Source organism: Ictalurus furcatus, chromosome 14 (genome assembly GCF_023375685.1).
Source record: "Ictalurus furcatus strain D&B chromosome 14, Billie_1.0, whole genome shotgun sequence".
Lineage (NCBI taxonomy): Eukaryota > Metazoa > Chordata > Actinopteri > Siluriformes > Ictaluridae > Ictalurus > Ictalurus furcatus.
This window is the reverse complement of record NC_071268.1, coordinates 28,080,418-28,104,653: the sequence shown is the minus strand read 5'-3', so window position 1 is coordinate 28,104,653 and position 24,236 is coordinate 28,080,418. Positions and strand designations below refer to the sequence as shown.

At 39.1% G+C, this 24,236-nt stretch overlaps 1 protein-coding gene across 2 annotated transcripts in view; it reads right to left on the bottom strand.

Annotated features, from left to right (window-relative positions):
- col22a1 (collagen, type XXII, alpha 1) overlaps positions 1-24,236 on the bottom strand; it is a 77,715-nt gene that overhangs the window by 42,865 nt on the left and 10,614 nt on the right. For both annotated transcript variants that reach the window (XM_053641013.1, XM_053641014.1), the window contains exons 4-8: positions 10,668-10,748; positions 3,810-3,921; positions 2,742-2,865; positions 773-1,048; positions 609-689 (exon numbers count right to left, since the gene is read on the bottom strand). In XM_053641013.1, coding sequence (XP_053496988.1) covers positions 609-689; positions 773-1,048; positions 2,742-2,865; positions 3,810-3,921; positions 10,668-10,748 — 674 coding nt within the window. The remainder of the gene's footprint in view (positions 1-608; positions 690-772; positions 1,049-2,741; positions 2,866-3,809; positions 3,922-10,667; positions 10,749-24,236) is intronic.

Here is a 24,236-nt window from a genome sequence, read left to right as displayed (position 1 = left end):
AGCTGATTTGTTTGACACTGATCATTTGTGAGCTGATCATTTGTGAGCTGATCATTTGAGAGTTGATCATTTGGAGCTGATCATTTGAGAGCTGATTTGTTTGACACTGATCATTTGTGAGCTGATCATTTGTGAGCTGATCATTTGAGAGCTGATCATTTGGGAGCTGATCATTTGGGAGCTGATCATTTGAGAGCTGATCATTTGGAGCTGATCATTTTGAGAGTTGATCATTTGGAGCTGATCATTTTGAGAGTTGATCATTTGGAGCTGATCATTTGGGAGCTGATGTTTATAGCATTGATCATTTAGCAAACTAATTGTTTAGAAGCTAATCATTTATGACACACATTATTTCAAAGCTAATCGTTTAGAAGATGATACTGATTGTCTAGAAGCTAATTGTTTAGAACCTGATTACTTAGCAACCGGATCATTTACGGATCATTTAGGAAGCTGGTCATGTTAATGCTGATGCTTTAAAAACTGATTGTTCATGGAGCTGCTCATGGAATCAGATCATTTAAAGCTTTAAAGCTGATCTTTTAAAGAACCTGGTGTGTGTGTGTGTGTGTGTGTGTGTGTGTGTGTGTGTGTGAGACACTCACAGGGCCTCCAGGCAGGTCACAGCATGTCTCCTGCTCTGCCTGCTTAGAGTCGCAGTAGATTACCATCCTCTGAAGGTCGAACTGTGGAGGACGAGTTAGGAAATGAAACATGATGCTGATTATTTGAGAAGTGATGATTCAGTTAGTATTTGTCATTGACTCACGTCGATGGGGACGCTGTCGTAGAGTCTCTTGCCGATGACGGTTTTGCCCTGGATGTCGATGTCCTCTCGGTCCTCGATCGGTAGGGTCTGGATGAGTTTGCAGTCCAGATAGAGCGAGACGGATTTGGCGTGGATGCTCAGGCCGATCTTGTGCCAGTTTCTGTCAAATAGGTTTTCCACATCCGGGCTGCGGAACACGGCTCGGACTGCGTCTTTGGTCAAACCCACGGCGTTGTACTCCACCGCTTTATTCTCTCCATCTAGACGGATAGAAACCTGCAAGAGAGATAAAGACTAGACAAGGTCTTGACCACTAAAACAAGCATAGGATACAGTGTGTGAAGTAAATCTCAGGTACACACACTTCTCAAAACATCAGGAATTGAGTAGTACATGACCTTGACATAAAGCAGCTGATCATTATAAAATCTGATCAATTTATAAGCTGCTTAATTTGAAATCTGATCATTCACAGCCTGTTCCTTTAGGGGGCGATTGCTTGAAAAGCTAGGAAGCTGATCATTTAAGAAACTGATCATTTTAAAGGTGATCATTTTGGAAGCTGACTGAATCTGACTCTTTATGAAACTGATCCTTTAAGGAGCTGAGCATTTAGATGCTGTTTATTTACAAAGCTGGATATTTAAGAAGCTGATCGTTTTGAAATCCGATCATGCAGAAACTGTTCCTTTATTGTTTTAAAAGCTGGTCATTTAGGAAACTGATCGTTTAGGAAACTGATCATTTAGGAAGCTGATCATTTAGCAAGCTGATCATTAGAAAGCTGATCATTTAGCAAGCTGATCATTTAGCAAGATAATCCTTTAGGAAGCTGATCATTTAGTTAGCTGATCGTTGAGTTAGCTGATCATTTAGGAAGCTGATCGTTTGGCAAGATGATCGTTTAGGAAGCTGATCATTTAGTTAGCTGATCGTTGAGTTAGCTGATCATTTAGGAAGCTGATCGTTTGGCAAGATGATCGTTTAGGAAGCTGATCGTTTAGTTAGCTGATCGTTGAGTTAGCTGATCATTTAGGAAGCTGATCGTTTGGCAAGATGATCGTTTAGGAAGCTGATCGTTTAGTTAGCTGATCCATTAGGAAGCTGATCATTTCGTTAGCTGATCATTTAGGAAGCTGATCATTAGGAAGCTGATAATTTAGTTAGCTGATTGTTTAGTTAGCTGATCGTTTAGGAAGCTGATCATTTAGTTAGCTGATCGTTGAGTTAGCTGATCATTTAGGAAGCTGATCGTTTGGCAAGATAATCCTTTAGGAAGCTGATCATTAGGAAGCTGATCGTTTGGCAAGATGATTGTTTAGGAAGCTGATTGTTTAGTTAGCTGATCATTTAGGAAACTGATCATTTAGTTAGCTGATCATTTAGCAAGATAATCCTTTAGGAAGCTGATCATTAGGAAGCTGATCATTAGGAAGCTGATCATTTAGAAAGACAATCCTTTAGGAAGCTGATCATTTCGTTAGCTGATCATTTAGGAAGCTGATCATTTCGTTAGCTGATCATTAGGAAGCTGATCATTTAGTTAGCTGATCGTTTAATTAGCTGATCGTTTAGTTAGCTGATCATTAGGAAGCTGATCATTGGGAAGCTGATCATTAGGAAGCTGAACATTTAGCAAGATGATCATTTAGGAAGCTGATCATTTTAAAGGTGATCATTTTGGAAGCTGTTAACATAGAATACTTGATAATTTAATACATTAAACTTTAGAAGCTGATTTTTTTAGCAAGCTGATAATGGATATGGGGTCCATCAAGTTCTGGGGAAACCTGTGTTTTAATATCAATCAGCAGCTGATCATTTAAGAAGCCGATCATTTAGGAAGCTGATGATGGATATGTGGTCCATCAACTACCAACTGAGCAAAAGTGTATGCTACTGTAGTCGATTCTTAAACTACTTAAATCTATTTGAATCTCCTTCTGGTTCCACAGTGGGCTTTACTGACCTGAGGGATGCCGTACTTGTCGTAGACCTGCCACAGGTACCAGTCCTCCCTCCTAGACGTCTTTCTGAATTTGAACGTGGTAACGAAGGCGTATTCATCTGGGAGGCCTTGTGAAAACACGTTTCTGTAACACACAGGAGAAGAGGAGAGAGATTCTTTACAAGATGCTCATCCCGAAATTCGGTAGAAACGTATTCGTTACAATCCACCAGCAGCTGATCATTTATAAAGCTGATCATTTATTAAACTGATCATTTATTAAACTGATCATTTATAAAGCTGATCATTTATTAAACTCATCATTTATAAAGCTGATCATTTATTAAACTCATCATTTACTGTAGAAAGCTGATCATTTAGGGAGATAATTCCATTCTTATCATTTCAAAAGCTGAAATTTAAGAAGTTTATCATTTAACTCGTATCATTTTATAGCCGCGTATATAGAAGCTGATGATCTGAAAGCTGACCATTTTATGAGTCGACCATTAGAGCTGATCAGTTTGGAAGCTGATCGTTTTAGAAGTGAATCATTTTTAAAGCTGATCATTCAAAAGTCCGAAACTGATGATCATCATTTAACGGTCTGATCGTGTAGTGGCGGAAATTTCTATATTTTGAAAAATCTACTTAGCTGTTCCTTATTTCGCAGGCAATCTTTCAGAAACGGATGGACACTCTAGCAGTTAGGCCTGTGTGCAAATGCCTGTTCTCTCTGAGCGTCAGAAAGATGATAACAGTAAGTTGTATATTTTAAACTGATATAAAAGCATGTTCGCATTAAATGTACTAATTGCTGATGCGAACTAAGGTCAGATGATTTACTAATTAGACCTGCGGTTTCATCTTATTTATATTTATATTAGCTGAAATTATTTTATTACTCTGTCTAGCCCTGCTCTACCACTTTTTGCTTACATACATCAAAATAAAAATGATATATGATTATATTTATTACACATATTGAAATTTTATACCTAGAAAGGGAAAAGCAAGATGACTGACTACATGCTAGTTCCAGGTGTGTATCATGTCATGTGTTTGGATCATTATTCGTGTGGTACTCACTCAGTCTGCTGGACGATAGGCATAGTCCCCAGTCTCACATAGGAGCTCTGTCCAGGGTCAGACTTCTCTCCCAGAACATCCCTCACATTAAAGTACTCCATCAGGTCAAAGCCTGGGGTTCAACAGCAGATCACAATCACATTGCATTAATATTGTTTAAAAATAAATAAATAAATAAATAAAAATCTGTTAGTCATTTCAGTGTATGACCACTAGAGGGAGCGTGTATCAAAATATAGCCTAAAATAAATCTAATTAATAGAAATGTGGGTTTTTTTTTTGTTGTTGTTTTTTTTTTAGGAACTAGCTTACTTGCAACATTTTAAGAACATTTTGAGGACCTGGCCTCTTCTTCTAATGATTATAAATATTAAATGAAAGCTTGTCAGTGTTTAAAGCACTCGGCCGGTTATATTCCATATGCATTCTATATATTTCCCTAATAACATAAATAAGTTTTCGGTAAATAAATTACTTAAGGTGTCATATTCGTATTGGCGGGCGCCGAGACTTTTTGTTACTGACACACCTCTAACTCGAGTTCCCATGTTGTAATTATGCCGTTTGAGAACGCTCACCTGGTAACCCCCACCAGGGGGTACACGAGTGTGGTTACTTTTTCTGGTTCTAGATCTCAGAGCCACTAATTACTCCTGTGTGTCATATCTGCTTCCATTAAACATTCAAATGCACTCGCTGGGGCAGATATCGCAAGTGTGACATTGGTGTTGCAATAGAAAGCTGTGTGTGTATGAGAGAGAGAGAGAGAGAGAGAGAGAGAGAGAGAGAGTTTCGTGCTGTGGTTTGTCGCGATCAACCACCACATTACAGTGGCAGAAAGATGACACTCCTGTACACAACACACGCATTTCCATGGCAACAGGGCGTTTACCCAGCCGAGTGTGCGATCTGGTGTGATGTTAATGTTCCTCATCAAGGAAACACACAAACCTCTGAAGACTGAAGCTTCAGTAGGTTTGAAGGTTTAATTGAAGGTTCTCCCTTCAATTAAAAAGTGTGTGACCTCATGAGAGAGAAAGCGTGCGAGAGAGAGAGAGAGAGAGAGAGAGTGTTTTCAAAAAGGTCATTGTTCTCATCCCATCAGTCTTACAAGAACACATTTCTATACACTAGGGGTGTAACAATATCTGAACCTGATTTCAAACCCAAAGTGGGCATGGTCTAAACAAGACCCCACGAAACCCTTCTAGACACCATTTTTGTCTCATCAACTTCAACAGAGAGAAAAGAAAGGCTGGTGAGGGAAATGATTTGCTGCACATGACTTAAACTGAAAATGATTCACTCCTAATTTTTATAAATGTGAAAATGATTCACTGCAAATGATTCAAATTGAAAATGATTCACTGGAACTGATTCACTGCAAATGATTCACAGATGAAAATTTTCCACTGCTAATGAAAAGGATTCCCTGCAAATGATTCACACATGAAAATAGTTCACTGTGAATGATTCAAACATGACAGTGATTCACTGCTAATGAAAACGATTCACTGTAAATGATTCAAACATGAAAGTAATTCACTGCTAATGATTTAAATATGAAAATGATTCACTCCAAATGAAACAATTCACTGCCCATGACTTAAACTGAAAACGATTTGCTGCTGATTTTATAACCGTGAAAATAGTTCACTGTAAATGAATCGCACGTGAAAATGATTCGCTGCAAATGAAAATGATTCACTGCAAATGAAATGATTCACTTAAACTGACAATGGGCCCACTGTATTACAAGTATGTAATCGTGTAAATGATTCACTGCAAATGATTCAAATTGAATATGATTTGCTTTAAATGATTCTCACATGAAAATTAGTAGTTGCTAATGATTTAAACATGAAATTAAAATTATTTTTGTAAAGCTTCTATGTGAAAAAACACGATGTAATAACATTTAATTGAACTGAATTCACAGAAAATTATTCACTTCAAATGACTCAAATGTGGATATGATTCATTGCAACTGATTCAAACATGAAAATGATTTCATGTGACTACTGCTGGCTCTATTTGTGTGTGTGTTTGTGTTTGTGTGTGTGTGTGTGTGTGTGTGTGTATAGAAAAAGCTCAGGAACAGGTGGCCACACACTCCAACACATATCCTGCTCTCCATCAGTGACAAACTCTAAAGTATCCTTAAACCCAGCAGCAGCGTGTGGCAGTGACTCGACTCCCACGCTGACATTCCTTTAGACAGAAACGTCTCCTGCTCTCGCCTGCTTTTCTACAACAGTGAAAGTCCTGCAGTCACACAAATATTCAACAAACAAAACAACAACAAATCCAAATCTACACAGACGTCTTTTCTGTTGTCTAATCAAACAGCTTTTTAATTCTGGTAAGAGCTGGCCAAAAATGTCATCATGATACATGATACTGTGGAAATTTATATTATATTATTGCAGAAATATGATCATCATCATATTTTCACACAAATCCTAAAAGTAGATCCTTGGAGATGTTTTATCCACTCGAACCGTCCTCTTCACAGTGTGTTGAGACGATATAGACACGCGTCCAATTCCAGGTGGATTCATAACATTTCCAGTTGACTGGAACTTCTTAATTATTGCCCTGATGGTGGAAATGGGCGTTTTCAATGCTTGTGCTATTTTCTTATAGACACACCCCATTGTGTGAAGCTCAACAACCTTTTGCTGCACATCACAGCTGTATTCCTCACTCTTACCCATTGTTATGAATGACTAAGGGAATTTGGCCTGTGTGTTACCTCATATTTATACCCCTGTGAAACAGGAAGTCATGGTTGAACAATTTCTTGTTCCTAGTCACCCGGTGTACAAAAAAAAAAAAGCAAAATATTAATGGGAATATACTTCAAATATATTTTTCTCATATGAATTCATAGGGGTGCCAATAATTGTTAACCTGTAAACCTGTGTTGTGTTTGAAGTAGTTTGATATCCATGAGAGCAGAGTATTTTTAATTTTTTTTTAGCAAAAGATCAAAAGGTTAAACAATAAAGACGATTTTTCACAACCTTCTTCGCTCATATTTATCAAGGGTTCCGATATTAGTGGAGGGTACTGTAGGTCATATTTATGCAGAAATATAGGAAATTCAAAAGGGTTCACAAACTTTCAAGCACCACTGTACAGTATGTGTAATTGTGCACGGTTCAATAACTAAATTATCCCAGCTAAATATTTGTTAAAAAGCACAATATACTTTTAATTACTATGTGGATTATTATTATTATTATTATTATTATTATTATTATTATTATTATTATTTATTTTATTTTTTTTATTAACAGAAAGGGTTTTAATGAACAGAGCAGATTTTTAACTGAGGGTGAAGATGAATTATCTCTAAAAAAAAATTCAATAATGATTTGACTAATAAAAACTTTATTTATTCGCAGAATATGACATCATCATATCCCCCAGCCCTGTTCCTGTATGTTTGCTTCCTGTATAGACATGAAAGTACATATAGACTACATACACACACTCATTAGTCATTATCTCAGTACAAATATCTCATTAAAAATAAGAGAATTTACTACTTTTATAGATTTGATTACAAATTTCCGCATCAGTTGACGCCTTCAAATGTTGGGGGCGGGGCTTACAGGATAAGGGCTGGGCCTATGAGTGGAAGTATACCAAATTGAGTATTAGGTTAAAATATGATTATTTTCTAGATTTGTTCTTTCTTTCCTACAAGAATAACAATAATAAATCCTCCATTAACTCTATTTAGCTCTACATTACAGCATTTAGACTTACTTATATTTAAAAGGAAGTAGACTAGTCCAAGTTCTTCCAGCTTAATTTTCTCTTTACTTTACTACTGTGATTCTCATGGTGTGTGTGTGTGTGTGTGTGTGTGTGTGTGTGTGTGTGTCAGTTCTCCCCCTGTAGCTTCACCACGAGCCTGTAATTAGAAAGGCAAAGCCGAGTGTATAATCATTCCTCCAGAGGAGAGCTATTTTGGACTCTGTGTGTGTGTGTGTGTGTGGGTGTGTGTGTGCGTGTGTGTGTGTTTGGAAAAAGTGGGAGCAGAGCACAGCTGTCTGAGAAACGAAGCGAGGACTTTAATGACACGCTCCTCTGATCCACATCTGTTCATATCAGACCACATGGTCACATAGGCTTACGTACGGCTTCACACACACACACACACACACACACACACACACACACACACACAGAATAACTGTAGGTTAGCAGAACGTCTTCAGTGCGTCAGTCTTTCTGGGTGTTCTGCAACACTTGGGTGCACATATTTATGCACTGTATTATATTTTATTATATGATATAGTTTTTATTTACTAATTGTAACAGTTTTAAGTCCAAAGCTACTCGCTCTTGTACCTGCACGAGGCCAAACTGAAGGTGATAAACATGCGCAGCTGGACTACACTACGTTTGGTAAACATTTGTTGTCTGACATGATGCTGAATGTTTTCCCACTCGATGCTTTAGCTGAGCTTGTGTGTTTTGGGAATGTGCCGTTTACTGTAACAGCATGACCGCGTAATTAGCACCTGGAATCGCTGAGATCCCGTCGAGTCGGTGGCATCCCAGATCACCTAAACCTCAGAGGCACTTTTCTACTCGGCTGCTGTTTGTTTGTTTGGTTGGTTTTGTCTGAGAGCCACGTAGATTAAAAAAAAAAATTTAAAAAAACATAGGGTCATACACGGTCTACATGAGAAAAGGAAAGTTGTGGGTTTTAAAATAGTTTTTCTAGAATTTAGATGAACGTAATGCAATCTATTTAGATTATAACAGTACGCTCGGTCTAATACGTTATCGTTTCTATAGTAACAGCTCATTCACAGGGACGTGTATGGCAGACGCTCCACATAAACCGGTTTTAAAATGTGTAATTGTTGTTACGGTAATGTTTTCTTAAAGTATGGAGTTGTTTATATAACATTTATGGAAGGAGTCTCCAGTCACAACTCCATAACTTTGCATATAACTTTCATAACATTACATACAACCTTAATAACTTTGCATATAACCTTCAGAACCTTCATAACATTGTATACAACCTTCAGAACCTTCATAACATTGCATACAACCTTCAGAACCTTCATAACATTGCATACAACCTTCAGAACCTTCATAACATTGCATACAACCTTCATAACATTTGTGACCTTGCATACAACCTTCACAACGTTCATAACTTTGCATACAATCTTCAGAACCTTCATCACATTGCATACAGCCTTCGTAGCCTTCAAAACTTTGTATACAACCTCCATAACCTCAATGACTTTGCATACAACCTTCATAACCTCAATGACTTTGCATACAAACTTCATAACCTCCATGACCTTGCATACAACCTTCATAACCTCCATGACTTTGCAAACAACTTTCATAACCTTCAACACTTTGCATACAACATTAATAACTTTGCATACAATCTTTATAACCATGAACATTTTGCATACAACCTTCATAACCTATAAAACATTCCATAGAACCTTCCTAACCTCCATGACTTTGCATACAACCTTCAGAACTTTCATGACTTTACATGCAATCTTCATAACCTTCATAACTTTGCATACAACCTTCATAACCTTCAACACTTTGCATACAACCTTCATAACCTTCAAAACATTGCATACAACCTTCATAACCTTCAAAACATTGTATACAACCTTCATAACCTTCATAACTTTGCATACAACCTTCATAACCTCCATGACTTTGCATACAACCTTCAGAACTTTCATGACTTTACATGCAACCTTCATAACCTTCATAACTTTGCATACAATCTTCATAACCTCCATGACTTTGCATACAACCTTCAGAACTTTCATGACTTTACATGCAATCTTCATAACCTTCATAACTTTGCATACAACCTTCATAACCGCCATGACTTTGCATATAATCTTCATAACCTTCAAAACATTGCATACAACCTTCATAACCTTCAACACTTTGCATACAACCTTCATAACCTTCAACACTTTGCATACAACCTTCATAACCTTCAAAACATTGCATACAACCTTCATAACCTTCAACACTTTGCATACAACCTTCATAACCTTCAACACTTTGCATACAACCTTCATAACCTTCATGACTTCACATACAACCTCCATGACATTGGGTACAACCTTCAAAACGTTGCATAAAGCCCTCATAAATTTCATGACATTGCGTACAACCTTCAGAACTTTTTTTGTACAAATTGTTACACATTTAAGAACGGGAGATGAAGTGGAAAGTTAAAATCCTTTACTCTTTACTTTTTAATTATTCCAGTGCATTTAAGTGTGTAAACTGTTTATTCTTTTGATTTTCCCTTTTAAACTGAGTACAGTCCTGTCATTTCACTTTAGTTTTTTTTTTAAATTTTAAATCCCATATAAAGCTACTTTGTTCTTGGCAGCGCGTGGAGCCTCAGGACCGTGTCCTCTCATTTCTCCATGTCTCTCTCTTAGCAGGTCTGGTTTTTAGCTCAGCTCTTGTGAAGGTGAGTGGGAGGCTCACGCAGGAACTCTGATTCCCCGAAAGACTCAAAGCTAACATCCTGGCATGAGGACCGCAGCATGCAGAGCTTAAAATGTAGATGTAGTGGTCTTTCAACTATCGCGTCCTCGAGATGAAGCTGTAACCTTCTCCGCTGCTGCATTCTTTTATACATGAACTATTTAAATAAAAAAAAACAACACAATAACACTAGAACTAAAAAGAAAACACACCAGCGATGTAAAGTGGTGGCTGAAGATGGAAAGATCGTGCACCGAGGGCCATGCTCATGTCTGATATTTCCATTAAAATACTCCTTCCACCAGAGGATGTGCTTAGAGTGAGCGTGAAGTGAGTCACCTGGAACTTCCTGTAGTCCAGCACTCGTGCTGTTGGGCTTGAATCGTTCTGCTTGCACCTTCATGTTCGGGCACAGCACATCTGTACAGGGGAAGAGACATAAACTGTTAGGACGTGGTGATAAACATGTTCAGGACTTTTCTCCACAATGCTTGTTGCTTTTATTCAATGAACCTAAAAGAACTGACCTGGGAGCAGAGTTTAGATTAAAGAGAAGGATCCTGTAGAGAAAAGTTCGAGCTTCACTGTTAAATAAATATGTTTTAGAATGACTTTGTACCACAGTTGTGCAGCTGCAGATCACAGGTTTATATGAATGCTCTGGTTGTAATACGTTGGTAATGTTAGTAACAGCTCATTCACGCGGACAGGGGGGACAGGGCAGCTAAATGCTGACAATTTGCATGTAATACCAATTTTGACCACAAGGAGCACAGTTCAGCGTGGAGAGAGATTAGCCAATGATTAACATAATATAATTGTTGCTAGATTTTTTTTTATATATTTGATTGTTGTTACACAAAAAATGAAGGGAAAAAAATGAACACACTTTCGTGCTCTTGTGAAAAGGTGATCGGAAACAAGGAGGAGATGTCACGTCCGAGTCCGACGTGTTTTAAGCTTTGTGAGACTGAATATGATTTCATCCGTCCAGTCATCTCAGAGTGAGAGCAGAAAGTCGGAATCTCTGATCAGGTCCATGATCCATTATATTGACTAGAATAAGGTTGTTTTTTTTTAAGTGAAAACCCTCCATATTTTACAGATTTCCTCCCCGCAGTGGAGAACTCGCCCCAGCTGAAAGATGATGAGCTCCGTCCTGTGCGTGAGGAAAAGGTGGTGTAATTTAGGATTGCGGGTTGCGTTACAGCGCTGTTTTCCAGCTCTGACCTCACGCCGACGCCCGAGCGGTGACAGTCCTGCACGTCCACAGAGCAAGATTTCAAACGCATAAAGACTCTAAGTGATAGCTGTGCTGACAGGACGTGAAGGCGACACTGCCACACTCGGTTTGCTTTGGCACACACATTGAGAATCTGCTATTTCTGGAGGAAAACCTCGCTCTAATGCTAAGGAAGGACGCTAATAACGGGATGCTATATGTGAACCTGTTCCGGGTTCTGGAGTGGCCTAGTTCTGACATTTCATCTCATACATTTTCACTTTATCTGACGTGTTAGCAAGTTAATAACAGGAAAACTAGCCAACTAGCATTGTGGCTTGAATATAAAGACAACGATCCACTCTATGAGCCAACACAAAACATCAAATTGGTGTTACCATCAAAATGGCTAAAGGAAGAAGGCTAAGATGCTAAGATGCTAGTGCATTTATTTGCTAGTCAACATGCTAGTCGAAAAACATTTTACACATTCAATTACATTCTGTAGCGATGTGGCTTCATGCATGCACGATATAAACTGTGTGTCTAAATCAACACGACACAAAAGACATATTCAGGGACAACATATGTACATAAAGAGTAAAAAAAAAAAAAAAGAAAGAAGCGAAATTTAGGCCCTGAACACGTCTCGCCCCTTATTTAAAAATCACCAATGTTTCACGTGATCATGTGAGTCATGTGACCACGAGAAAATGCATTTCAACATGTTATATCCCAGATAAACTGCACTCATGTCAACATATGTGAATAATATTTCAGAAACAAAAGCAAATGTCGTGCATGTAAAAAAAAATAATAATAAAATTGTGAAAATTAATCAAACATAAAAAAGACAAAAATGTGAAAATAATCATGTGTAAAATCAGGGGGGAAAAATCCAGTGGGCGAAAAAACTAAACAAAATGTGAATAAATACGGGGAAAAGAAACACATGGCAAAATTGTGGGGGGAAAAAATCACGTTAAGAATTCATGTGTAAAAAATAGTGGGAATTAAAATGACTTCATAAAAAAATTAATCATGTGTAAAAAAAAAAAAAAATCAATCCCATTTGAAAAAAAGAAAAGCGTGTAAATATGATGTTATTTTTCTGTAAGAGGTTCGAGAGAAACCTGGGTAGATTTCACTTTATTACTTTACAGGAAGTGAATGTTGTTCACAGCTCATCGACTTTTACATTTAGAATTATATTCAATATTTCTAGAGGAAAAAATCGATAATAAATTCAGGAAATTGAGTTAGGGTTAAGTTCAGGCTTAGGCTTAAGGTTAATGGTTAAGTTCAGAGTTAAATTCAGGGTTATGGTTAAGGTTACGTTTAGGGTTAGGCTTAAGGTTAACTTCAAGGGTAAGATTCTGAACTGAATGTTTTTCTGTTTTTTTTATTCCAAATTTGAATTTGGAACATACAGGCAACATCTGATCTTCCTTCTCCTTTCCCATTTAGTTTACTTTATGAATTATATATTGTTATGATGTAGAGAAATGATGGAATCCAAGATTAGAGTGTGTGTCCAAGGTATTAAGATTAGAGGTTGGGCTACCAAGGTCAAGGGTCAAGGTTGGGGTAAGAAGTAGGAATTAGAGGGTTAGGGTAGGGTTTTGGGTAGGGTTATGATGGGGATAAGGTACAGGATTTGGGATAGGGGTTAGTGTTTGGGCCAGAGATTCAGGTTGGAGGTTCAGGTAAGATGTTTGGATCAGGGTCATGTTAGGGGTTGGGATTTGGGTTAAGGTTAAGGTGAGGGTTGGGGTAAGGGGTTGGTTTTAGAGGTTGGGCTTAGGGATTTCGGTTAGGATTTAGGGTCAGGGGTTAGGATAAGAGATAGGAATAAAAGGGTTAGGTTTTAGATAGGAATAAAAGGGTAGGAGTAGGACAGGGATAGGGTACAGGATTTGGGTACGGGGCTTAAGGGTTAGGGGTTAAGGTTTGGGTTAGGAGTTGAATCGAATGATTAAGATCCTTTATTAATTCATGTTGAGAATAGTTTTGTATTATATTTTTTTCTCCCACAGGTTCAATACCAAGTGGTGGACTGGGGATTTGGAGTTCAAGTGCCAAAAAGGTAAGTGCTTGGTCCCTTCCACTCAACAGAAGGTAAGTGCTTAATTCATGCTTATATTTATTTATCACACTCACTTTGTGTCCTTGACTACACTCATCCAGTCTCCTGATGTCAAACCCGGTGTTATTTTTGTCTAAACAGATAGTTTTCTTATTTTATGGCTCCCCGGAAACCGTGATCCCATTTCCAGACTCTCGAGTCATTTTAGGACCTACATGTTAATGGAACGTGGTGTAGTTTTGAGGATTAAACTGGTGTCTTACCAGCATTTTCCACCCGTCTCGTTAAGTCCCATGGGAATCCACGTTTTTAATCAGTGTATCCATTTAATATCAGGCTGGATTCCAGCCCAGAGATTATTAGTTGGTTCAAACCGTGTTCTCAATTTGGTATTCTTGATGTTATTGGTGATGTTGTGTAGGCGTTGTTTTAACCTTACTATTAATGTGTTTTTAGTTTCCCCTATGTAACGTTTGTGACACTGGGAGCATGCTATGCCTTAATCGTTCAACTGCATTTATTGATCAGCTCCAGATTCTGCTGCTCCTGCAGGGGTAAAAAAAAAAAATCTGAAAGTTGAATAATAGGTGTGTACACTGTGGCACTTGGAAATATTTCTCGAGTTTCTCTCCACAGGCACTGTGATTGTTTGATAGCTGTTTTGTGCGGATGTTGTTCCCTATTGTTTAGGTCTACCGACAGTAGTACGTTCTCTGTGCTTTTGGAGAATTTTGGAAATGTGTAGGAAATTCGCTCCAGGAAAGCTGTCAACTTGTGTGTTTGAGTCTGTGATTTTAGGAATGCGACTGAGGTCGGAGTCTCCCATAAAAACTACGGGCTTATGAGTGGTGATAGACCAGGCTACTGCTTTTCTGTCTGTCTTAATGTGTCTGTAAGGTCAGTTATCTAGACTGACGGTGTCTCAAAATCCATCATCTGAGGAGTCTGACGACACCCTTCATTTGTAGTACACTTGGAAAGGGAGGATTCAGAATGGGTGTTGGTGGAGTCTCCCATAAAAACTACGGGCTTATGAATGGTGATATGGAGTCTCCCATAAAAACTCCGCTTAAGGCTAAGGTCAGGCTTAGGCTTAAGGTTAAGTTCAGGCTTAGGCTTAAGGTAAAATTCGGGGTTAGGCTTAAGGTTAAGTTCAGGCTTAGGCTTAAGGTAAAATTCGGGGTTAGGCTTAAGGTTAAGTTCAGGCTTAGGCTTAAGGTAAAATTCGGGGTTAGGCTTAAGGTTAAGTTCAGGCTTAGGCTTAAGGTAAAATTCGGGGTTAGGTTTAAGGTTAAGTTCAGGGTTAGGGTTAAGTTTAGGGTTAAGGTGAGGGTTAGAGTTAGGAGAATTTTTTTAAAAATTATTTTTAAATAAAAATGGTCCATAAAACCTTTTATCATGACACTGGCAACATGATTAATTATTTTCATTCTTTATTCGTTATGTACTTTTATTCTTTTTTCATACTCCTATATCAGTTTAATTTTTTACCCAAAAAGTGTCCACTCCCAAAAGTTAACCAAGAAGTAAATAAAATTTGGTTCCCTTCAGGATTCAAAAAGGATCCTAAATGGTTAAGGTTGGAGTTAAGAATGGTTATAGTTAAAACTGATATTAGAATCCCATTTCAATGATGAATAAACTCACTCAAGGTCTTCTCCAGGAGTTAGAATGGTTATTGATTGGGCTGATATAGAATCAGGCTAATATAAAAATTTCCTCCAAAAAAAACAAACAAACAAACAAAAAAAACACCAAATTGCTAGGCGGGGATCAGTATGATTAGGGCTAGCATGGGCATTGGGTTCGGACCAAAATAAATGATTAAAAAACGGTCCTCCCAAAATACAAGGTTAATGTTAGGGTTAGATTTCACTCAGTCAGCTAAAGTCACTGAAACTGTGTCACTAAGGTGTCACATGATCAGTGTGTAGCTAGCAGGAAAATGGGATTAAACAGTCCAGGCAGAGATTTGTGGATTTTTGTACTGAAATCTCGAGACGTTCGGGTGTTGAAGTAAACGAGGCTGATTTTAGTCGACGTATTTATAGTCGTTCTAATCTCTCTAATAGCAGGTCAGTGATGTGATGAAAGCTGGTGGTGGAGGAATGTTGCGTGTTTGTGGTTAAGTTGAGGTCGTGCGTTCTCACAAGTCACGCTTGAGTGTGTATTAATACTTCCCAAAAACAAAAAAAGCAAGAAGAAAAAAAAAACCTGATATTTTTCCCTGATTTTTTTTTTCTCTTTAGTTTCTGGTCCTGCTATTTCACACACACACACACACACACACACACACACCCATATACACTGCTGGCACGAACCACGCAGACGCCCAAAGCGCCGCGCCCGATCGAGTGCCTGACAATCATGTACAATCAGAGCCTGTAATTTTCTTTAATCGTGCCTATAAAAAGCGCTTTGTCGACTTTAAGAGGCTTTAACTCGGCAATGAATTCCCTCCTTTTACAGACGCTCGCTCACTTGTGAAGGCTGGGGAACTCCAGATAACCCTTCAGTGCCCTGTTCCTTAATATAACTAACCTTAATAAATGATTATACACTGCGATTATAGGTTCTACTGTGTGTGTGTGTGTGTGTGTGTGTGTGTGTGTGTGTGTGTATGTGTGTGTGTGTTCATGTTTCAGTGCCTGCAAGCCATTTTCCCACTTTCTCCAATTCAGGTTTTTTCTTTTTTTAAAACAAAAACAAAAACAAAAACCTGCGATGGACTAGAACAGTGGTTTTCAAAGTGGGGGCCACCAGGGGGCGCCCGGGGGGCCTCAACAATTTGGTGTGAAAAATAAATTCTCACTCTCAGACAAGCACACACACACAATCAATTCCTAATGTAATGTAATGTAATGTAAAGATGTAAGATGCAATTATTAAAAAAAAAAAAAAAAAGGGGGATATATTCAGAAGTCTGTATTTTTAATGTGTTTTAAAGACATCTTGCAAAAGGGGGGACTCGGTCAAATGTTAATTCCATTTGGGGGGTCTTGCCCTGGAACAGTTTGGGAACCCCTGGACTAGAACACAGTGTAATTGAAGGTATCTGAGCTCATGATTGTTCCTGAGGCTACTGGACTACCTCAAACAGAGCCACTTATTGATACCTAAAGCTGGCTTTTCTGTACGCTACACTTTTTTAACAAAACAACAAAACAAAATCATATATCGTAAAAGACTTTGTTGGTTGCGAGTTGAGAGCAGCGGTTGTAGAACGCATATTTAGTGCCGGTTGTGTCAGTATGAGACATTTCTAATCTACAGTACGACGGTGGACTCACAGGACAGCTGCACAGACACTAGCCGCGACAATGAAAACGTAACCTTCTGATCAGAACGTCGTGAGTTCAAATCCCAGCACTGCCACGCTGCCACTGTTGGGCTCTTGAGCAAGGCCCTTAACCCTCAACTGCTCAGTTGTATAATGAGATAACCGTAAGTCGCTCTGGATAAGGGCGTCTATCAAATGCTGTAATGTAAAGTGAACACACTAACGGACAGGGAAAAAAAACTCATTACCTCAGGCGCAAGATCTGCCCGAGCCGATTTCCGGATCACATCGATTGATCGTAAGTGTTTTCTTCGAAGGTCTATCGTTAGAGGATTTTCATCATATGATAGAAGATTATGAGACAGTCTGTTGTAAATTTCGGACGAGGTTTTTATCAGGATCTCGTACGGCGTGATGAGTAGCAATCCTTAAAGACCGCTGAAATCGCTGTAAGTTCAAGAGAAAGTTCCATTTAATTACTGTTTGATTACGCTTTAATCTTTCTGAGGAAAATGTTGATATTGACATCATGACATTAAACTTTAACGACACAAAATCAACCTTTTTTTTTTTTTTTTCCAAAAGAGTAATGTCTACTGTGTATCTGTTAGATTATATAACAATGGCATCTTTAAGCGGTTTAAACGCATCTTTTTTTTTTTTTTATCGTTCCGGAAACAAGTAAACGTATCCGTAAATCATTCGCAAGAGCTTTTGCATTAGAAAATTTAGCTAGTTCGAAAAAAAAAAAAAAGTTCCTATCCCGAGTATTGCTCAGGACCTCAGTCTGTCCGCTTCCAATAGTATAATTGCGCGTCACCGTGATTTTAATTACGAATTACGCCGTCAGGTTTCAATTACACGCAAACATTCGACGAAGTTTCGTTGAAGTCGTGTCATATTGATGACTTGAAGAAAAGCAATCTAAACCAAACACAAATAAGGTCAAGCACCCTGTTAAAAGAAGGACGAGTTAGAGTGTGTCTGTGGACATGCTGCAGTGGCTGAGCTGCGTTGCTGGAAGATTTAGCGTATCCCATGCTTAGGAGGTGCTCTTTCATCATATTGTCACTATATTGTTGTTGTTTTCAGTTCTCTGTGAGCTTTGCCTTTTATTGGCATCATTAAAAGTAAATCAGCTGTGCCGTGGACATGCTTGGTAATTTATACATGATTGGCGTTTACCAACATATGGATGTAAATACAAAGAAAATTCATAAAAACTTTTGTAAACCTGGTGGGAGTTTATGCTCCAGGTCAGCATGGGAGAGTTCCAACTGAGTGCACCATATTATCACTATATATGTTCACAACAAAAATGGTGGATCTACACTATCAGGCCAAAAGTATGTGGACACCTGACCGTCACACCCATATGTGCTTGTTGAACATGATGTTGATGTGAGGAAGCTCCAGTTCCAGTTCATCCCAAAGGTGTTCCGTTGGGTTGAGGTCAGGGCTCTGTGCAGGACACTCAAGTTCTTCCACCTTCTTCCAACCTTCACACACCACGTCTTCACGTAGCTCGCTTTGTGCACAGGGGCGTCGTCATGCTGCAACAGGTTTAGCTCTCTTAGTTCCAGAGAAGGGAAATTGTAACGCTCCAGCACACAAAGACATTCTATACAGTTGTGTGCTACCAGTTATGTGATCACAGATCTCTCGTGATGGTCAGGGGTCCACATACTTTTGGCCATATAGTGTATATTGATAAACTGGGTGTTGCTCATTAGCCCTAGTTGTCTGTAATTTCACAGCTCTGAAATAATTATTTAATTTTGTGTTCTTGTGCAAATGTTTGGGACGGAATCAAAATATGGACTTTGCTGGAAGTCCTTAAGGACTAGATCTGTATATTCTGGCCTAACCAGTGAATCTTCCCTGAAGGGGTACGACGTCGTAAACCAGCCCATAATACTAAACCACGGCAGCTCTTTAAATGGCCGGTTATGTCATTCCGTGGTCATTTTCGTATCCGTACAGCAAGCCAAATGATAAAGCAGTGAAAAGCCTGAATGCTATCTAACCGAGCTACTTCCTGTCTCTGTGGTCTGCTCACTGTAATTTAATGTAAGGGTTTCTCTCAAAATGGCTGTGCAAGGTGCTGTACAGGGCGGAACTGTACATACAGGCCATGGGTAGTTTAGCATAAGATCGATTCAAGGCCAGTTTTTCATCTGTGAATGCAAACGAAGCTGGAAAAAGGAGAACTGTGCTGTGCAGTGGCTCTGAGGCATGATGATAAATCATTGTGAGAGATCTGTCAGTGATATCTGCATTTCAATCAGTTATTTAACTGCGGCATGTTGCTGAGTCAATACACCATAATATTTACACCACACTGTTGAATTCTGGGCAGAAGGTGGTGATTAATTCTCTATAACAGCAGCTTTATATTAATGCGCTCGTTTTACTATGTTATCGTTTCTTACGTTTACATTTTATGGCATTTGGCAACCGTTGAAGTTATCCAGAACGACTTACATTTAGCTCACTTATACAACTGACTAATTGTAGATTAAGGGCCTTGCTCAAGGACCCAGCAGTGGAAGCTTGGCAGTGCTGGGGCTTGAACTTCTGACCTTCTGATCAGTAACCCAGAACCTTTAACCACTGAGCCCCGACTGCACCACTGTTTCTATAGTAACAGCTCGTTCACAGATACATAAACGGATTAAAAGCGTGTGTAATCACTGATCCGTTGAATTTTTCTCTAAGGGGAAGTTTATGTAACATTTTACGGAAGGAGTCTCCAGTGTCAGCGCCTTTGTAAAAGTCAGAGGTAAAGCTGTAACTTTTAGTTTTCCGACATCTTCAGGACAGACGAGTTTGCGCTTCTTTGCGGCGTAAAGCCGTGTCTTGTTTCTACGTCTGATTGACATCAAGAAAGAGTTCAAAGAGAGGGCTGGTGAGGGAACGACTGTTTATAGCTGCTACAACGTCGGTGAGAACAGGAACTATCTTGCCTCTCGGATGTTCCACATCATTCGATGCAACTATAGATGGATAAAAAAAAAATTTTTTTTTTTTTGAAGTATGACGTCTCTGTTAATAAATATACAAATGTAATCACTGGAAAATTGTTGTGATGTAAGAGAAATATGCAGATATATTAAATCAATGAATGAATTAATTTAATGTCACTCATTATTTTCCTGTATCAGCATGACACGGAGTGTTTTATTCCTTACACTAATGACTAGCTATTATAATAAAGGCAATATACTATCTATATGAACGTTTCCATTGATTACTATCGCACAGAATGGGCTATATAACAGTATGTATACGCAAAATATAACCCTTGTTTGTTTACTGGTTAAGCACAAAAGCTGTCATTTCCGGGTGACCCTAAAAAAAATCTCCCACTATAACATTCATTAGGTTCGGATGAGCGATATGAAGCGCAGACTCTCTCAGGAGTATGTGTATGTGTGTGTGTGTGTGTGTGGGTGGGTGTGGGTGGGTGTGGGTGCATGTGTACCACAGCAGGACAGCAGTGAGGACGTTCACAGAGGAAAGGCCTCATCTAAACTTTCCCCTGGTGCTTGTCAGACTAACAGCTGGCTAATTAAAAGCAGATTTGAGATGTCCAAAACCTCTCACAGCTTGTTGATGTTGGATTTAGCAGCGTATTGGATGTGATTAGAGACTAGCTGCTTTGTGGCTAAGGGTGGACCACCGTTCATAATCAAAGCCCAGCAGGAACGCGTGATAAAACTCTTCTGTTCCAGGAAAAAAAAAAGATGAAAGCACCGGCACTGAAGGCTTTATACGCCTTAAATGATTATATTACAGCGTTGCTTATTTAAAAGAAAATTGTAATCTGTTTATTTGTTGTCTATTATACACACGTGCAGTAGATATGTAATTTGCAAATGAACAGCCATGAGAGTCAAAGGAAACACGGATAACATCTGTTATTACACGGCTTTGTGGAACACTCGGCTCTGATTGGTCAATCCAGTCAGTCAGTTCTCCGAATCTGTGCAAAATCTGGTATCACGCAAGAATCAGTACGGGATGTTAAATCCAAATTCCAAAAGACATTGCGTTCAATCCGTCTCGCGTTACAGTAAACAAATGCTAAGTTTAATATTGTAACAAACAAATCATTCCTGCGGTTACGTGTTACTACTCACGTGTTGTTCCATAACACTAATCATGCAGCGCTGGAACTTCATATGGACTTGTTTTATTTGTCATGGGTAGTGCAAAAGTGGCACAGAACTACACTACCTTCCCATCAGCCCCAGCATGTCACATGTCACGATCGCTCACACCTGTTTCCTGTTTCACCTTGCTTAGCACCACTATTTAAAATGCACCTATGATGGTTTTTCAAATATGACCTTTCACGTAGTGTGTTATATACGTAGCTGTTTGTGAAAGTAAAAAGTCTGCAAAATTTAAAAATCAAAGCGCACGACAAACGGAGTTATCGACTCCCAAACGAAGGAACCGATTCTGAACAGCTGAAACGACTCGTTAGTGATTCCAGACTTTACTTCCTGTACTAACCTACGTAGGTTTGTAACAAAAAGCCCCGCCCCTGCTCTTCATCTTCTGCTCGCTGACAGCAGTAGACCAATAGACCAACAGCAGTAGACTGGGACATCTGACCAATCAGAGCAGAGTCTGCTCTCTGAAAGGAGGAGTTTAGAATGAATCATTTAGAACGGATCATTTAATGAGTCGTTTTTGACACTGGGGGGGAGAAAGATAATGCTGCAGTATAAATTATGAGCATTATTTTTAAAGTGTTTTTTTTGACCTCGGATGCACGTAAATCTATCGTATGAGACCTTTAAAACAAAATTAGGCACGTTTCAGAACCATAATTGTCACGAGTTCCCCTTTAAGCAGAGCGCTGTGGAGCATGTGCGCTAGCACCTGCTTTTCCCTTGTTGACAATCGTGACATTTCGACACATGCATTTGTAATGTTTCTGTCATGTCTCCTGCCCGTTCTGTCATTGGTTGTTGTTTCACGTGTGTCTGAATTGCCCTCAGCCGTCAGCCATTACAACGCTGATTATGTCTGCATATATACCGCCCGCCTCCCAGCACACGGCGTGGAATATTGAGTTAGATAGTAGATTAGTTTAGAGTCCTTACGATAGAGAACCACAGTCACAGTTCATAGTTTCATGTTTCGATTCATAGTCTTAGTCATAGTTCATAGTTCATGTCATGTTTAGGTTCGTTAGTTTAGTTCACGCTGGTTTCTCCGCTCCCAGTCCCTCGCTGTAGCTTATGTTTCATGTTTTGTATCTCGACCCTGTTTTCCGTGATTCCTGCCTAGCCCTGTGTATGCCCGTTTGCCGATCATCTGAACTTTGCCTGTTTTTGGATTACGTTTACGGATCACGTTTTGGATTTTCCTGCCTGTGTCTCTCCTAAATAAAACTGTTATCCTGCACTTGCATCCGTCCTAATCTCCGTTGCGTCACGATGCGTGACAATAATAGGTGCACTTTAAGTTCTAATTTTTCAGCGTGTCGTTGTCAAGCTTCTGTTGTATTGTCATTGATTGTAGTGTGTGCCACAGTATCGCTTCTAGAGTCTGTATGGTGTTGTTGTTTTTTTTACCTTGTATCCACAGTTCATGTTTATGGTTCTTGTTTTCACGTTTTCGGCTGTTAATTAATTGTCTGCACTTGCTTCCCAATTGTGACAGAAAGCTTGACGGACATATGGATGCAGATCCAGCAGGGGATCCTGGAGAGGAACCGCCTGATGTGGGAGCAATAGGGGAGGGGCGCTTGGGTCGGGGCCATACAGTTTTCTTACAGGAAGCTGGAGAATTTACAGCTTTACAAGTTACACAAGTTACAAGAGACTGTTACAAAGCACTAACACTGGAGACTCCTTCCAGAAATGTTAAACAAACATCTCCTTACAGAAACAGTCACAATATCATCGATTATATGCATTTTTTAACCCATTTACTGTACGTCGAGCATCCCCAGTCCACGCCGTGAACGAGCCGTTACTATAGAAACAAAGTATTAGAACGAGCGCATATGAATATATCATCAGTCAACACCTTGTGACCGATCAGAATCCAGAATTCAACAGTGCTGCCATATAAACATGCGATCCTGAGCAGCGCTGTAGAGATTGGAAGCTAATTTTAATCCGAGTTGTTTATTTGTTAAGCAGTAAAACATCTCCATGGCGATAGTGTTTTGTCCGAGCTAACTAACTCTACAGTCTTCAGACAACAGCTTTAAATCTGAGCAGTACAGATGATGGTTGAATGAACAGATGTAGATTTTAGGATCTTGTTCTTCCGAGGAGGACATGTTTTTTTGGGTGGAACCTCCTTTACATTAGCTCCAATGACGGTATTTATACATTAAAGTATAACTAATTACACAGTGGGACTCATAACTCGCAGTTTATGAAAGCAAAAGCTGCAGATTAAAAGGTGCAAACACACCACGGTGAAGCCCAGTTCCACTGGGAACATTAGAACTGTAATTTCCAGAGCAAAATATAACTTGGGCTGTGAGCGTGCCATGCTTTCTCTCCACAGGTATTCTTAGATGTAAATGCACAGTGGCTAGTGAAACCGGTTATCTTCGAGCTGGACAGCATGCATAATTGGAGGCATTGAGGGACAATGCTAAATTCCCAAATTGATAGTGGTGTTCTGGAGTCTGAGATATACTCAGCACTGTGACTCACGTTTGGCGAGAGGTCCTTAAACGTAGGCGAGTCCCGGACTTAGAGTGGAGCACTTTAAATATATCTGGAACGGATCCGTCCGTCTGTCTGTTTTTTCTTATTTTCTTTCTCTTCTCAATTGTCTCTTTTGATTGTCTGAATTCAATAAGGCATCGCAAAATGTTCACTAAAATGTTGTTTTCTGGGTGGAAAATTGGGTTATTTTGGGTCTAAACCATACGATGTTTTTTTTATGTTTTGTTTTAAATTGTTTGCTGTCAATTTTTGAGAAACAGATCAGTTTAAACCGGTTTAAGTTGGCTTTACTCTGTCTGGTTTCAGCTGTGTTAAAGAAAATGACCATATTCTGCTTATGTCATCAATCAGCGCAGAAAATGAACAAAAACAAGCCTTCGGATTAATAGTAGCAATGATATGCCTGAAGAAAAGACATTTTAAGATGAGAAGAGGATTTGCAGTTTTTGAGAATTCCCATTCTTCAAAGTGGGCTTGATGTAGTAAGGATATTTTGTTCTGTCCATTAGCATGCATGATACGAAAGCATCAGCGTTTCCCCAGGAATCCTAGATGCGTCGTCTTTGGCCTAATTTAGATCAGAATTTGATGTATTTTTATATGCATTTTTGAA